The following is a 16,797-nucleotide window of genomic DNA, read 5'->3' on the forward strand; positions in this document are numbered from 1 at the left end:
TGTAGTATAAAGTTTACTGTGACAGAATGAGGCTGTGGTAGAGGGGAATCTGGGTTGCTGGAGGCGTGAAAGTGAAGCTTTGGTTACCCAACTTTGCAAGTCTCCACAAGTCCTTGGGTAGTCCACGAAGGCTCAACACCTGTCTCTGGAGAAAGCTGAATGTAAGTACTATCTGCCATACCAAGTATAATGTTCTAGGGTTAATCTCTGATTTTTGGCTAATATTTTCCTACAGGTACTCAGACCGCGATACAACCCCGCCACTCGGGGGTCGTCGACTGTTCACGGCCGCGTTTAATTAATTTTACCAGACTGTATATCATTTTACTTGCAGAAGGAGGTGTGTAGCAAGATTCGCCACCTTCTTTTGTTGAATAAGTACTCTGTAATTTTCTGAACAATAAATATTATCAATCAATAATTTATTTTGGGTCGTACTCCCCTCATGTAAACAAACGGGTCGCGGGTTCCTCGAGCAGAGGTTGGGGTGTGATATGTTGTCCTAATACACCGATGAAAGGTCACTTTATCTCCAGCAGAGGGGGTCTGCGAGCCAGACTGAACCTAGAACCTGAGTAAACGAAACGGCAGAGCACCATTAGCTCTGTGTAGATGAAAAAAGTGGCCAGTTGCTGGATGGTGTCGAAGGGCAGAAACAGTCCACACGTCTCCTTTTCATTTTACAAACACTGCACTTCAAGCAAGACGGAAATATGCCAGAACCATTTGCTGAGGTAGGTTGGAGTAAATGAGGTGGGAGACAGAATCAAGGAAAACTCGTGGTCAATTTTCGGTAATTCACATCACTCGATTTCGAGACAAAAAATATTTTTTCTGGTCGGTTTTAGTGTGATTTGAATGAATTTCAGCTTTATTTATTTCGGAAGTCACCCATTTTGGAGATTAGGCCCACCCAAGGCATAATTATTCCTATTTTTTGGTAGTTAAGGAAGCAGCCAGGTCGCCTGCAGCATTGTTTGCCGATGGTCTCGGACTAGCCACCTTGTTTACTAACCATTGCTCCGACTGGACGAATCAGTGTATCTCCTGTCAGAGCAGTGGGAAAATTAATGATTTAACCTATTCTAACCTAACCTCACTTGTGTTTGGCAGCCAGCTTTCAAATGTAAAAAATGCACATTAGGAATGCTGAATATGGCTGGCTACTGGCAGACATTGGCGGAGATCCGAGGCAATTAAATATAGGATTTTCACATAAAATATACAGTTCCGAAAACAAGTTTATAGTGAAATAGATTCATAATAACGTGGTCTACATTGTGGTTGTGTCAGATTTCCTGGATCGAGTGATGTGAACTACCGAAAATTGACCAAACTTGCTGGTACTGAAAAGCTTATGACATCAAAAGAGCAGAGGTGGGCAGCACAAACGAAGAAGGACCTTGCGCAAGCGCAATCCACAGTTCACTACCTTGCGCAAGCGCAATCTGACAAATATTTAGCTTGCGCAATGTTGCAAAGCGCAAGCACAAACCATTTACATATATTTTAGGGAATTACTGAAAAATATTGAGATTTAAATAAAACATCATACCTACTTACTTTTATTTATTATTATTATTTTCTATTATTTGCAATTTGCGCAAATGTGCAATCTAATATTTAGCTTGTGCAATGTTGCAAAGCACTAGTGCAAATCATTTGCATATATTTGTGGGAATTACTGTAAAATATATATTGGTATAATTAAATAAATTACTAAATTAGCAACCTGTCCACCACCCGCGGTGACTGAGGTACAGTAGGTCATTGTCCGGGAAAAACAGCCTATATTTACCAAGGCATTGGCAAAGATCACATGATTACTGGATCATCAGCATTTACCACGGCATTGGCACAGATCACGTGATTACTGTATCATCAACTCTCTCTCTCTCTCTGACAGAGGAGGGAGGGAATGGGGAATAAGAGAGAGAGGAGGGAAGGAATGGAGAATAAGAGAGAGAAGAGGGACGAAGTTTATGCCTTATCTCCTCACTCAAAGGGACGCTCCTTTGCCATTCCCGTATTTATTCTCTCTCTCTCTCTCTCTCTCTCTCTCTCTCAGAATAATGCCCTTTATGTCTCTCTCCCTCTTGTTTTGTCAAGACAGTTTATTTAATAATTCAGTATAGATATACAATAGCATATGTAATTCGTTACAAAAAATAAAAAATCATGAAAACAGAGTACTTAAATCAAATATCCACAGCCTAATAAATTATTAGGTTGTGGATATTTGATTTAAATAATATGTTTTAATGGTTTTTGTAAGGAATTGCATATGCTAATCTTAATAAATAATGTATATTTATTATAGGCCGAGGATGAGATGGAGAGATGGGGTGGAGAAGTATATGAGAGAGGGGGGTGTGAGTTGGGAGCAGGGGAGTGAAATGGCGGGGGACAGGGCGACTTGGAGGCGATTTGTTTGTGGCCACCCCAAACGGGATTGAGGCGTCTGGCAATAGATAGATAGATAGAGAGACTAATAATTTAAAAAATATTAAAAATACATTATCTCTGTTGAAGCATATTAAGAAATGCTACTACCCCCTTCCCTCCTGCCTCCCCGCACCAACTCACCCTCGCAACCCGCCCCAGCCTCCCCCGTCCATTGTCCAGCCATGAGAGAAGCTCCCAAGACCATGTGTACCCTGGAAGACCACGTGTCTCATGGATTGCACAGTGCACAATCCACAGGGCAGGTGCGCAAGGCTGGTGCACAAGCGCAAATTTAGTTGTGCAAGCGCAACTAAGTTTGCGATTGCGCACCTGCCTTTTCATGTGCGCAAGCGCAAAATTGCGCATGGTCTCGTGCGGTGCGCAATGCGCAAACAATATCACTGGAGCGCAATTGCCCGGCACTGGAAAAGAGGGTAATGAAGTTTAATTGATGACCCATATTTATGGACGTTATGGTACATTGTCAGCCATATACTGTTTGTAACAAGATCTGGTAATCCATGAGTAGAGACTGGATCACCTTATTTTGAAGTTTACTGTAATTCTGTTTTTTCTTTACCTTCGCTTTTTAGATAATTTTTTTCTTGGTTGTACCCGTGGTTTTGTTTTAATTATTGGTTTTTAACATTTTGTTCGTTTTTTAGACTTAATTTTTTTTGCAAATGACTCCAACCATTGCAAGGGTGTGAAGTCAGATATGGAGTAAAATCCAAATCAATCGATATACGTTGAAAACCTACTCAAATTGGGCCTAACCTGTCCTAACTAACCTATCATAACCATACTTAACCTAACCTTGTCCTAACTGGGGGGGGGGAGTGGGCTTCATCCCCCAGACCCCACCAATTTCATTCGTTTTCGTTTTCGTTTTTAAAGGCTCCAACGTGCTTGCATGTGTCGGCCTTGGTCACCTAATGGCGGCTCTCCACGCTGCACGATCCATGGCAGCCTCCCTGTTCAGTCCCTTAACCCTAAGGTCACACTTAATGACCTCGTCCCATGTCTTTCTCGGTCTACCCCTCATAACCCCACCCCCAATATTAACACTTCTCACCTTCCTCACCCAATTATCATCCCCCATCCTCTCCACATGTCCAAACCAGCTCAATCTACCTCTCCTCATCACAACACCAACACACTCCAGTCCCATCCTACCTCTCAACTCTTCCATTGTAAACCCAGCCCCTCCAGGCCTTGGACGCAGGGACGCACTGCACATCCACCTAATCATTGTCATTTCTGTACGTCTGAGCCGGTGAATATCTTCCTCCTTCACTGCCCAGGTCTCACTGCCATACAGCATTACACTCCTAACACATGCTGCATACAAAGACCCCTTAGCATGTAGGGAGAGCCCTCTCAATGTCAGGAGAGGCAAGAGCTCCCTGAACTTCTTCCAACCACTTCTCACCCTAGCCACAGAGCTAGCTCCAGCCCCACCTCCAGCACATAACATGTCTCCCAAATAACAAAACTCTTCCACACACTCAAGAGATTCACCAGCAAGTTCAATCCTTTCACGTCTGACAATCTCCACCTGCTCACCCCGACACGCCGTACACATAAAATCAGCATTTTCTTGCAGTCTGCCTCTGATACCACTACATCTCTTAAGCACCCATTTATCACACACCGCAGAAGATGGAATTACTTCCCACGCCCTTGTGGCAAACTGCACATGGCCACTCTCCCTTGTCTTTGACAGTACTGCCACATTAACCTGGCCACACTTAACCTAACCATGAAGGCTACTCATAACTTGAAAAATAGCCCATCTGAGGGAGAAAGAGTAGTTTAGGCCTTTTCAGTTGCTTGATGGATCCTCTTCCTACAGTACCTGAAAAGTCACTTCTTTACACCTTTACAGTCATTTTTTTTTTTTTTTTCTTTTTTTTTCTAGAGATGGTTCTAGTTTCCTTGAAGATTACCCAAGACCTAACCTGCCTATGAAAGTACTGGTACTGTAATAGCTACACTTTGATTCTAACCTTGTCTTCCTTTGGCTTTAAGTTAGCCCTAAGCATACTATAGTCGAAAGGGAGGTAAAAACTTAGGGGCATCATCTGAAGGAGCTTACCAGCCATTCCCATCTTTTTACAGACTTTTTTTTAATATCAGTTTGAGTATTTTGTAGTTATGACAATGTTTTGCTAATTTTCATGGAGACAGGACCACATATTATCGAGATTTCATCAATTCTTTCCCGAAACCCTTCATGTGATTCTATAGTATTTTCTGAGTGCATTTTTTTTTTTTTTTTTTTTTTCAAGTTTTTCTTTTAAAAGTGGTGAAAACATTAATTAAGAAAGCAGTCTTTGTTCACAGTTTCCAGTGCAGTTGAATACAGGTGGACATCATCTTGAAGTATGCCAAAAACATACAGATGGCATCCTAGAATGCTTTTTTTTTGACACAAAATTGCCTTTATCAGTGCTGACTGCAAAAACCCAATCCAATTTACCCTAACGTAACGTAACCTAACCTATTTTATGGTAATCTGACCAAATGCATCGAAACCTATACTAACCTATTCATATTATAATCACATTTTCCTTGTTTATTGATGGATCCACTTCAAACTTGAATATGCTCTTCTGTACACCTTTACAAAGTTACTTTACCAGTTCAGAGGTAGGTAAAAAAAAAAAAAAAAAAAAAATGGTGATCCTATGTCTTTTGTCAGAGGCATTGAGTACAGCAGGCCCTCAATTTGCACAGCTAATGTATCCTTGGAATTTACTGTACACATTGAAATGTGCAACTTGAGCCATTGAAACCCATGTTATATGGCAATTGGTATGGTGAAATCCAAAAATTTTCCCCAAATCCCCCTTTCTGGCCTTTTTGAAAATTTTTTGCCCCATCTTGATCATATCTGACATTCATTGTAGTATATATACTGTACAACCTCTAGGAACATCATCAGGCTTAAAAAAAAAAAAAAAAAAAAGTGGCTAATTAGAGTGTGCAAAGTGGTAAATAAGTGATGATTGCTTACCATGATGGGACGGAGCAATGTTTGGGGTGTCAGGGAAGGGGTTATCCAAGGCTGAGGGGCCAAAGGAAGGGGAATGAGACAAGCTAAGCCCCTAACCCCTGTAGGTCTGAGGCTGGACCTGGAACCCCTCAGACTCACTACCCCAACTGTTGTCACTGGCCTGTTGTGGATAATCAGGCACTGTGGAGGAGGTAGGCTGGTTAGGCTGAGATGATGGGGCAGGTGTTTGATTGGGCTGGGGCAAGGTAGGCAGTGATGAGGGTTTGTGATGACACTTTAATTTTCTTCTCAAGCTGCATCCTCTGCTCCCATAAGGTTTGGTCATTTTCACTCTGGGTGTACTGTACCATAGCTTATCTGTGTTGTGCACCACCATAGTTAGGCCATCCTTGAGCTGATTGGCAATTTCCAGCACCTGGCTTAGCTGCTGATGAGTGGGCCCATCAACATGCTGTAGCCCAGCTGCTATTAGTGCCTGTTGTGTGGCTGGAGGTGCCAGGAGCTCATCCTCCTCAACCATAGCATATGAAAGAGCATCAAGATTGTTGTAAGGCATTAGGATTGTGTAGGATTTTAATGCGAGCAGGAAAGCTAGGGGTCAAGGTTGGCTAGTGGAAACAGTGGGGAGAGGAAGGGAGGAGGGTGCAGAATGTGCATGTGTGGCTGCCTTGTTGTTATGTGTCACTGTACTGTGTGCAGGACCTTCGAATGTTGTTGCGGACGAGGACTGACTTTTGGTATTTTCCTACAAAGTCGTTTTATTATTATTATTATTATTATTATTGTTGTTGTTAATATTTTTTAGTTGCAGGGCTGGGTCTGGTTTTATCTTTCCATGTAAAATGGTCCTGTGTAAATTGAGGGTCTGCTGTATTAACTATTCCAAAAGCCAGCAAACCCTAACCCATGCATAATCACATAACTTATTCTGCAAATTTTTGCCATCCAGGCTTGCACAAGTTTGTGGATATTTTTTTTTTTTTTTTTTTTTTTTTTTTTTCTTGTGGAAATGTCTGATTTCAGAATTGATGGAATCACAAAAAAACACAGAACAAAACAAAAAACTTAGGTTCTTAACTGAGGGGATATTCCTCCTTAGACCATCCCTCCCCTGCCTCCTCCATGACATTACCATAACCATTTAGACTTGCACTAAACCCAACCTTGAAAAACCACATAGAGAAAAGGTTCTGGCTTGGGTTCACTGAGTAGATGAGGAGGAAACATCTTCAATCTTGTTATGACACCCCTGTGTTTTTGTGTATATTTTTCAGCAGCTGCATTTCTGTTATTAAAGTGAGACATCCTTCAAGCTAAAAGACTAACTGGGGGGAAAAGGTGGATGATATACCCAATACTGTAGTTTGTTATACAAGATGTCTGATAGGAACCCTCAGTACCAGACCTAGGGTCGATATACACCCATACCCTGATATCCAGCAGTGTTATGTTGTGTACCAGTGGGAGTGTCCGGTCAGCGAGTATGTCGGATATCAAAGTAATTTTTCTCATAAGATACTGAAGAAAAGCCAGAGATTGTTCCAGACCCAAACTCACTCTCATATACCATACTTAAACAATAGAGACTGATGCATAGACATCATAGGAAATATTATCCTCATAAACAATACTATTGCTAAAAAATGGCACATCAGACATCACATGCAGGAGGGTGGAGTGGTGGGAATTGCGGTGTTCAACACCGCTGCAGGGCAACTAAACAGTCAGGCAGGCTGCTGGCAGTGAGGCAAGTGGGGGTAGGGGAGGACGGGTAGATGGGGAGACAAACAGGGGTAGGGAAAGGAGACAAGTGGGGGTGGGGGAGGGTGGAGGCACAGGGAAGGAGGCAAGAAAGCCAAACAGCCCTACAACCTCCCTACCCCTCTAGTCTCATTCTTATTCACTCTCACTCACTCACTCACCACTTTCACTTACTGCTCTCTCTCTCTCTCTCTCTCTCTCTCTCTCTCTCTCTCTCTCTCATGCACACACACACACACACACACACACGGGAGACAAGCGGGGGTGGGGGAGGGAGGGAGGATGGAGAGGGAGACAACCAGGGGTGGGGGAGGGTGAGGGGGATGGAGAGGGAGACAACCAGGGATGAGGGAAGGGAGGGAGAAATGCCTGGCAGTGCTGAGTGTGGTGGGGGATGGAGGTGGGAAGGGGGGGGAGAGGAGAGATGGCAGGGGGAGAAGAGAGGGGATAAGGGAGGACTGGGAGAACCTCATTTCAAACCTAGGGAGAGGCATAGTGTCAGACTGAAAAGGCGGGGTGTTGGACAAGCGAGATGATGGACTTTCAAATTGTTTGGATCGGGGGAATGTTTCCCTATTTCTTATGTTTGGTCTAGTGAAGCTCTGGTTATCGATGCGCCGGATAACAGGGTATGGGTGTACTGTATAAGAAAAATAGTCTGGTAGGTACCTTACATAGCTAGAGCAAGTTTTACGATGTCAGTAAATCGGTATTGGATGTGTTTGGCCTCTGTTCCTTGATGTACAATAGATTAATAACCACAACAGAAATAATGTTGGCCTCATTTCAGTTGGTAATAATGAAAAGAAGAGGAAATACTGGGTCTGGGTTCAGTAGTTATCAGTTTTGTCCAGCAGGTTGCCAGATGTGTTTCCTATCTTGGACCTTGGTTTGGTAGACGAGGTGCTACCTAATACTCAAAAGTTCCAGTAATTTGAACAGAGGGAGCCAACCATTTGCAGTTTTGTCTTTTGCTGCTAGAAAGAGTCAGCAGCACCCTTTGTGCATCAGTGTGGCCCCAGCCATGTCTGTGAGCGGGTGTGTTATTGAACTACTCTTACTATTGTAACGTGGTGTGTAAGTGGTTTGGCAGTTTTGCAATGGTGGACCTCACAGAGCAAAGAACCTGCATCAAGTTCGTTTCAAGATTAACAAGACGGCTGCAGAAAGTCTCCAGTTGCCTCAGCAAGCCTTTGGTGACAAAGCCATGTCCCAAAGCAGAACATTGTTCTGGTACAAGCGGTTCAAGGAAGGCCAAGCATCTGTCGAAGACGATGACCGTTCTGGACAACCGTCAGCGACAACAGCACCAGAAAATGTCAGGAGTGTTCGTCCGGCTATCCTTTCAGATTGTAGACAAACTATCCATGATGTTTATGATAGTGTTGGACTGTCGAACGGGAGCGTGCAACACATTTTGTTGGACGTGTTGGGCATGAGACGCATCGCTGCAAAATTTGACTGCTGAGTGACGAGCTGAAGGCACATTGCATTGCAGTTTGCAGGGAGCTTAAGATTCAGGTCAGAGATGATGCCACCTTCATCTCCAAGGTCATAACTGGTGATGAATCATGGGTTTATGGTTATGACCCGGAGACAAAGCAGCAGTCATCGCAATGGAAGTCTCCCAGTTCACCGAGGCCGAAAAAAGCACGTCAAGTTCGCAGCAATGTCAAGTTGATGTTGATCGTTTTCTTCGATATCCAAGGGATTGTTCATAAGGAATTCATCCCACCCGGTCAATCTGTCAGCGGAAAGTTTTACTTTGGAGTCTTGCAGTGCATGAGGGAGAACATCCACCTCAAACATCTAGAACAATGGAAGAACAAGGACTGGGTCCTGCATCACGAAAATGCCCCTGGCCACACATCAATTGTTGTCCAGCAGTTCCTGGCTTCCAGTAACATGGTAGTCATTGCCCACCCACCCTATTTGCCTTCTGCAACTTTTTCCTGTTTCCCAAGCTGAAATTATGACTGAAAGGACATCGATTTGACCTAATTGAGGAGATTCAGACAGAATCGCAGGAGGTGCTCAAGACCATCATGCCTGAAGCCTTCCAGGGATGCATGGACTCGTGGAAAAAATGCTGGGACCACTATATACATGCCCAAGGGGAGTACTTCAAAGGTGATAGTGAGAACTAGGAGGCAAGGTAACTTATTTTCCTACAATATTCAAATTACTGGAACTTTTGGGTAGCACCTTGTACTGTATAACAAAAGTTGTCCAGTAGGGTTAGGGAGTTTGTTTTATCTGATGAGTGGTATAAACAGGTCCATTAAGGCAAGGTCTCACTGTACTAGTTTCTGAAGTGGTAGGTGGTGGCATCCATCATCCAGCCACGATGTAGTGCTACCTACCTCCTTCTTACATGACTGTACACTGAGTGACAAGCCTAATGATTTCTTGTAGCCCAGGAAATAATATACAACATTGCATTGTAACTACAGTATATAACCGATAATGGGGTGATGTGAAGCCTACTATGCTGCCCTTATTAAGCTGGTGGAGAGATGCATATGGGTGTCCATTCTGGAACCAAACTTCTGCATACTTCCCTGTGCCTCACCGTGGCAAAGCTCTGTTTTCTGCAAGGAGACATTGGTTCACTACGTGGACCATTACTTGCAGAGGTGATTGCTTGCCTGTGGTAGTAGTAGTAGTTGTTCCTTAGGCAATCTGGCCAAACAGCCCTGAGTCCCTAAGGAAGGCTATGGCTGAGACCATTCTTTCCCTTAGAGCTCTTAAGGAGTGTGTATTGTGTTGTTGGTGCAAGCAATTGTGTGCAATTCAGTCATCATCATCCCTTCCCACCTTAGAGTAGGGTGAGCGTAGCAACGTCCAGACAGCCCAAATTTGCCCAGTCCAGTGGGCCACTCTTCCATTCACTTACTCCCATAATGTGCTGAATAGTATGGGGTGCTGTGTTGCATCCTGGACAGGCATCAGTGACTGAGTCATCCAGCCTCTTCTGATAACTCAAAAGGGCTGGATGATGACCACATCTCAGCCTGGCCAGGTGGACCCTGTCCTCACGAGGAAGGTAGGATTCAGAAGGGTGAATATCAGGAGTCCATGCATGCAGCTGTGTGTTATTTGTGAGTGACTGAATGGAGCAGCAAGCTATTTGAGTATGGAAGCTGGTTTGATGTGGGTGAGGGAAGACAGATAACAGTATTTGTGTATGAGATCGTGTGCTGGGTGTTGTTTTGATGTTCTTTGGTGTGTGTGGATGTGCTGCCATGTAGTTTAGTGGATGGTGTGGGTTTGTGGAAGCTGCAGCAAGAATCTGTGTGCCCCTCATGTCTAGATGATCTTTGACTTTGGTTTCTTGGTGTAGGTGGTCTGTAGGTGTAAGTAGCTGTGCAGCATATGATTATTTTTAGGGCCTTGTTCTGTAGGGTTTGTAGGGTGTTGTAGTGTGTTTTAGTGAATTAGAAGCCCAAGTGCGCTTATGTAGTTCATCACTGAACGTATATATTGTTTGTATACTGTGGTGGTGGTTTCTTTGTTGTGTCCGAATGTTGTATGGACAAGTGACCTTGGGGCATTGAGTCTTTGTGTTAATTTATTTTTAATGTTTGTGATTTGTTGTTTACATTGATGTATTGTATGTTACACCAAGGTGTTTTGGATGTGTGTGTGTATGTGTGTGTGTGTGTGTGTGTGGTAGGAGGATGTTGTTTATGGTGGGATGTGGAATGTGACTGTTTTGCTGTCCAGTTTGTGAGAAGGGTCATTGTAGATTTGGCTGGGGCTATATTGAGTCTGTGGTGAACCATTCGTGTAGTGTGTTGAGATAAGGTTGGAGGATGTGTGCAGCTGTGTTCGCATTTTGGTTTGTACTAGTGTTATGTCATGTGCATAGGAAGCTGTGTGTATCTGTGGTGTTGTGGGTGTGAGTATGTCTTGCATGTAAGCTATAGATTAAAGAGTGTAGGGGACAAGACACATTCTTAAGGGACACTGTTTGTGAAGTTCCTGATGTTCAGTGACTGACCAGTAAATGTTACATGGGCACATCTGCCTCCTAAGTCATTTGCCAGCCATCTTTTTGTGTTGTTGTGCATGTCTGTGTTGAATATTTTGTTTGTGAGGTTGTGACGGGGGATGGCATCAAAAGCTTTGCTAATGTCTAGTGTGACTTGGAGTGTTCTTCGTGGTGGCCTAGCTGAATTGATGCCGTCACAAACTCTTTGCATAAGGTCTGTAAGAAGAGTGTTCTTGGAGTGTAGCGACCTAAAGCCGTGTTGTGATGAGGCTAGGGGGATGTGAGGTGTTACTAATTGTAATACTACGGTAGTCATTCGGTGACTGGAGGGAGTGCAGAGGAGTGTGATAGGGCGGTGTGAGGAAGGCAGCATGGGGTCTTTGTTGGGTTTGGGGATAGTGATGATAGTACCATGCTTCCAGATGTTGAGTATTATGTTGTGTGAGTAGCTGTAGTTTGATATGTTGGTCAGTGCTCGTATGCCTTGTGGTCAAAGATGTTTAAGATGTATGTTGCTTATGTTATCTAGGCCACAAGCAGAGTAGTGCTTAAGGTTGCTAATGATGTGCTTCATTGGGTTGTAAGTGAAGGGTGCGAAGTCTGGGTCTGTGGGAAACTGTCTCTCGAGTTGGATGACATGTAGGTCATTGCGATGGGGGTTTAGGTGACTGATGTGTTAAAAGTGATTGATGAAAGTGTTTGCTTGTTGTTTGTTTGAGGGTATGGTGTCTGTTGTTGTGATGGCAGTGTGTGATTGTGTAATGTTGCTGTTGGAGAATGTGATGCTGTTTAGTGTTTTTTAGAATTTACTGGTGTTTGTTTTGTGATCAGGTGTTTGGAGATAATTATTCCAATTTGATGTTTGCTGCTCTGATATATTATTGTTTATTTGAGTGTTGAGTGCTTGTATTTGTTATACAGTGTCTTGTGTCGGGGAGTGTTACAGTGTGTTGTGTTGGCTGATAAGGACTTAAATTTCTGGTGTGAAATTGGGGTATGTATGTCTCTTTCTGTTGCCTCTAGAGATGTGTTTTTTTGTCTGCATTTTGAATAATTCTTGTGAAAGTGTGCACAACAGTGTTGATGCTTGTAATGGGTGTACTGTCTTAATGTTTCAAAGTGTTGTTCTGTTTCAGTTGTGAGGGCCTCCCAGTTGGCTCTCTTATAATTAGTGTGTGTGTCTGTGGCCAGCTAGGGTGATTCTGGTTTTGGTAGTGATGATGATTGGGAGGTGGTCAGAGCCAAGGGTTTTGACCACTCTCCAGGATGTTGTGGGGATGGTTTGGGGAGCAAAACTCGGGGCTCGAGAACCTTGCCTGTGGGTGATGGGTCTGCATGCCTGTGGATGATGGGTCTGCCTGACCCAACAGACAGGGGCTGTTCTGCTACTGCTACTGCTGCTACTACTGATATTTTCTGAAGGAAATGGTACTGGAAGAGAAAATGTTCCCATTGATGAGAGGAACCCAAAGAAAAATAAAACATTGCCATTGTTTCTGGTGGTAGGTGGAGGCACCCATCATCCACTCACATGATGTAGTTCCGCCTACTTATTCCCTCATTTCCATCATTCAGTTTCTGTGTCTGTCCTCTCCTTCTGTTTCTCCCATCCTTCCCGTCACTGTTTATTACTTTTTTCCACTGCAGGTGGCTCTACACCTAATAGCAAGCCAAATAGGTTCCTGTAACTCAGGAAACCGATTACAATGCTGGGTGGTAACCATAGAGCCAGATTGCAGGGTGACATAAATCCTACATTGGTGCCCCTGTTAACAGGATTGAGAGATGCAAATGTAGCATCCATTAAGGAACCATACCTCAACACTCTCTGGGGCGAGGTGTTGTTAGCTGCGTGAGAATATTGGTTTACTGCAAGGAATGACTCTGCAGGGGTGATTGCTTGCCTGTGGTTAATGGGTCTGCACGATCAGACTGACTTGGGTACGGTAGCACAGCAACAACAACCTTGTGTTTCTCTTGAAAGGAAAGAGGTTCCATCTAATCAAAACTAACCCATCCTAACTTAAACTATCCTGTCTTGTTCTTAGCCACGTTTTACGTTATGTTCTTGTTCGTTCACTATATTTTATGCCTAACGATGAACAGTGTGTTTTTATAAACCTGTTAGGGTGGGGTCCATTTTGAAGAGGGTCCAAAGGGGGACTTTGGGAATAGTTTTAGATTTTTTTTTTTTTTTTTTTTTAAGATACCAAAAAGGAGTATTCTTATGCAATAAATTCTGGATTTTCTTAGACACTAGCCGAAAACCATTATCATTACGGAATAAGTTTTGGATTTTTAGTCACTAGCCAAGAAGCAGTATTCTGATGGAATAATCTACATGATTCTGTTAGCAGGTAATTAGGCATAGTACACTGACTGCACAAACTGAGGGTCTACTGTAGATGGTCATTTTGCAGAACTGTACTGTAATTATTTTCTATTAACTCATTTATTTTTTTAATTATTTATTTTATCTTGGTTAATACAGTAATCTGTTTAGTTTTACATTAAGTAAGGGTATAAAATTCTATATAGCACAGTAGTTGTTAGAGAATGTCATTTATAGCTGTGCTTAGATCTTAGGAAGCTTACTGTGAAAAGACTCCACCTCAGCATTATCATGTTTATCTCCATACATAGCTTCTTCATCCATTTATGTCCTTCATCAATTCTATTGCCTCCTGTATGGAATTATCCTGTACTAGTCTAGGTATCACAGCATTGGCCAGAAAGAATAATTTTCTGCGATGGATTTCATAGCTTATGTTGCTATTTTGTTGTTTTCATGATCCTTTGGAACAGCACCTTGAAGCCCAGGCCAGCATTATTCTGCATCCTGGATCACGATACCTGAGAATCGGACGTCCTTCTGACTCAGTACCACACACAGTACTTCATGCTATTGCCCGAAAACGGCGACCTGGTGCCCAGTCTTACACGGATCCCTTCCTTGTTCCACAAGCCAAATTGGTAAGCTTTTAATTTTATCTTTATCAGTAATATTGTTGATAGTAGAAATATTTATATGACCTCTTGCATCACTTGCATCACCATGTATACATTAACATCTGCTACCTTAAATGTGGTAAGTACAGGACCTAATTGATTCAGTTATAGAAGAGAGGTTACTGTACCCTAAAGAGTTTTTTCTTTTGCTTGTCGAAAATTTGATAAAACTAGGTAAGTAGGTATGGATGTTTAATGTGGAAATATGTGATTGAAGACTAGATGAAACTAGAGATTGTGAAGGTTCTCAAGGAGGAAAGTGCAGTCATCCTATGATTACATGATAGATGGAAACTTAAGGTAGCTTACATGATGAAGCTGTGCATGTTTGTCAGACAGTTGATGCCTATATAGGAGCTAATGTGTTAACTACATATCCAGCTTGATCACTTCTTTCTCCCCATGATGATCGAGACATACCATACTGATATGCTTTCTAAAGACTGATTTACTGTTCAGAGATAAAACTTGCGTAAGACATTAGCATTTGAGTGTCTTGAAATGTAGTATAAATATTGGATTGGAGTGAAAGGTACTGTCACTACCAGATGGGTGTACAGTTTCTCCCTCCCGTCCAAAAATGACCTTTCTAATACATGCGACATAAGGATTACTCATTGTTACCCTCATCAGAGCTATCTGTGGTTTCTTTGCTGGATCCATTCTCCATTTATCTCTCTCCTTCACCCCATATCCATGTTGTCACTTCCATGTCCTGTTTCTTGTCTATTCTTTCTTTCTTTCTTTTCCCCCCCTCCTGTTACTTCTTTCCCTCTTTCTTCTTTCCCTCTTTCTTCTCTTTTTTTTTCCTCCCTCTCCATTTTTTTTTTCTTTTTTTCAAGTCACTTTTACAAGAAAGACTAATAAAAAAATTATAAACATGAGGTTAGGTACAGGGGTGGATCAGCCGGAATGATTGGCAGGAGAGATTTCAAATACAGGCTACAGTAATCCCTCGATTATCCGACGTAACAGAGCCAAAGGCATGTCCGGGTAGTGGCTCCGTCTGGATAGTGGACTGCTCCCCAGGCCCCCATTCATACATAACTTTGAAAGCCAGTGTAAAAGGCCAGTACTGTACATCATTTGACACTTGTTCCTGTTGTTTAATACTATATCTGGTCAAGCAGACCTATAAACCACAGCCAAGCAATTACTACGGTCGAGCAGACCCATCACTAAAGATAGGCAATCACCGCAGCAGGGCCATACTGTGCAGTGACATGAGAAAAATGGCTACACAAGAAAAATGCAGTGGGCACACAAAACATAATGGTAAAATGGAATAAAATCGTGGTAAAATAAAATAAAATCATGGTACAGTACGGTAAGCTAGAACAAAATCAGTGTCAGCACTCACGATTTGACCATCCTGCATCAGTCTTACCCAGGATCTCCCGCCTCTAGAAAGTCAGCACAACCTTCTTTCTTTTCCCTGGTGAAGTGGCCATCATCACACACCCAAGGAAGAGGCTTGCAAGCAATAGCTGAGCCTGAAGCAGGTAGGGAACCACCACAAAAACTACAACTTGCGCTGCCATAACAACGGATTGGGAAGAGCTGCTCACTACACAAGCGACACACAGGAACTGAGAGCGAGCAATGGGGGTGTTTGGCAGACGTTGGGTAAACAAACCAGCCTGACACGGAGGCACCACTGGGATATTCTCATCCGTCCGGGTGGAAATTTTTTGCTTAACCATAATTTCGAAACAGACACAAGCATTTTGTCTGGGTAGTGGGAAGATGTGTATGAATAATGGTTTGGAACAGCCAGATCACAGCGTTCAGGTAATGGAAGGTCCGGGTAATGGCTGTCCGGATAATAGAAAGACTAGTGTATTTTGGCAAGGAAGTGTAGGTAGATGCAGTGGTGTGGGTATGCTGGTTAAGGAAAAATGGGTGGAATATGTCATGGATGTAACAAGGGTGAATGAAAGGATTATAGTTGTGAAAATTTAGTTCGGTAGTGATGGTATCATTTATATTGGCATATGCTCCACAAACTGGCTTGGATGATATAGAAAAAGATATACAGTATTCTGGGACAACTTGATATGTGTTGTAAGTGGTATGGGAGATGATGAAATTGTAGTTTTGGGAGGGGGACTTGAATGGTCATATGGGTTAAGCAGCACAAGGGTATGAAGGGGTACATGGTGGATGCGCGTATGGTATGACATGTGCAAGGAGAAAGGGTACTCGAGTTTGGGGAACTAATGAACGATTATATGCAATATGCATCTTATTAAGAGGGAGAGTAGGCTGATTCCAAATGAGTCTGGGGGAAACAGTAGCCAGATAGACAATTTCCTGGTCAGGAAGGCTGATAGGAGGTTGGTGAAGGATGTTCAAGTTATAGGGAGCAAGGAGTGTGTGCAGCACCACAGACTGCTGATATGTGCTCTGGTGCTGAAGGAGCGGGTGGTGAAGAAGAGGACCTACACATCTAGGAGGAAAATATGGAGGTTGAAAAACAAAGCAGTAGGAGATGCCTTCTATAGTGAGATGAGTAGAGTGGTGGCTGAACAGGGAGTTGTTGACAGAATTGTTAATGAACAGTACAAAG

General features: G+C 43.0%; 1 protein-coding gene across 2 annotated transcripts in view; it reads left to right on the forward strand.

The window, feature by feature from the left end:
- Nucleotides 1–490: 490 nt before the first annotated feature.
- Nucleotides 491–16,797, forward strand: part of Arp8 (Actin-related protein 8) — a 189,480-nt gene continuing 173,173 nt past the window's right edge. For both annotated transcript variants that reach the window (XM_080281421.1, XM_080281422.1), the window contains exons 1-2: nt 491–734; nt 14,025–14,192. In XM_080281421.1, coding sequence (XP_080137547.1) covers nt 714–734; nt 14,025–14,192 — 189 coding nt within the window. In that variant the 5' untranslated portion in view covers nt 491–713. The remainder of the gene's footprint in view (nt 735–14,024; nt 14,193–16,797) is intronic.

The sequence above is a fragment of the Coenobita brevimanus genome, chromosome 89 (assembly GCF_032717465.1).
Source record: "Coenobita brevimanus isolate Jiangsu-jjx chromosome 89, ASM3271746v2, whole genome shotgun sequence".
NCBI lineage: Eukaryota > Metazoa > Arthropoda > Malacostraca > Decapoda > Coenobitidae > Coenobita > Coenobita brevimanus.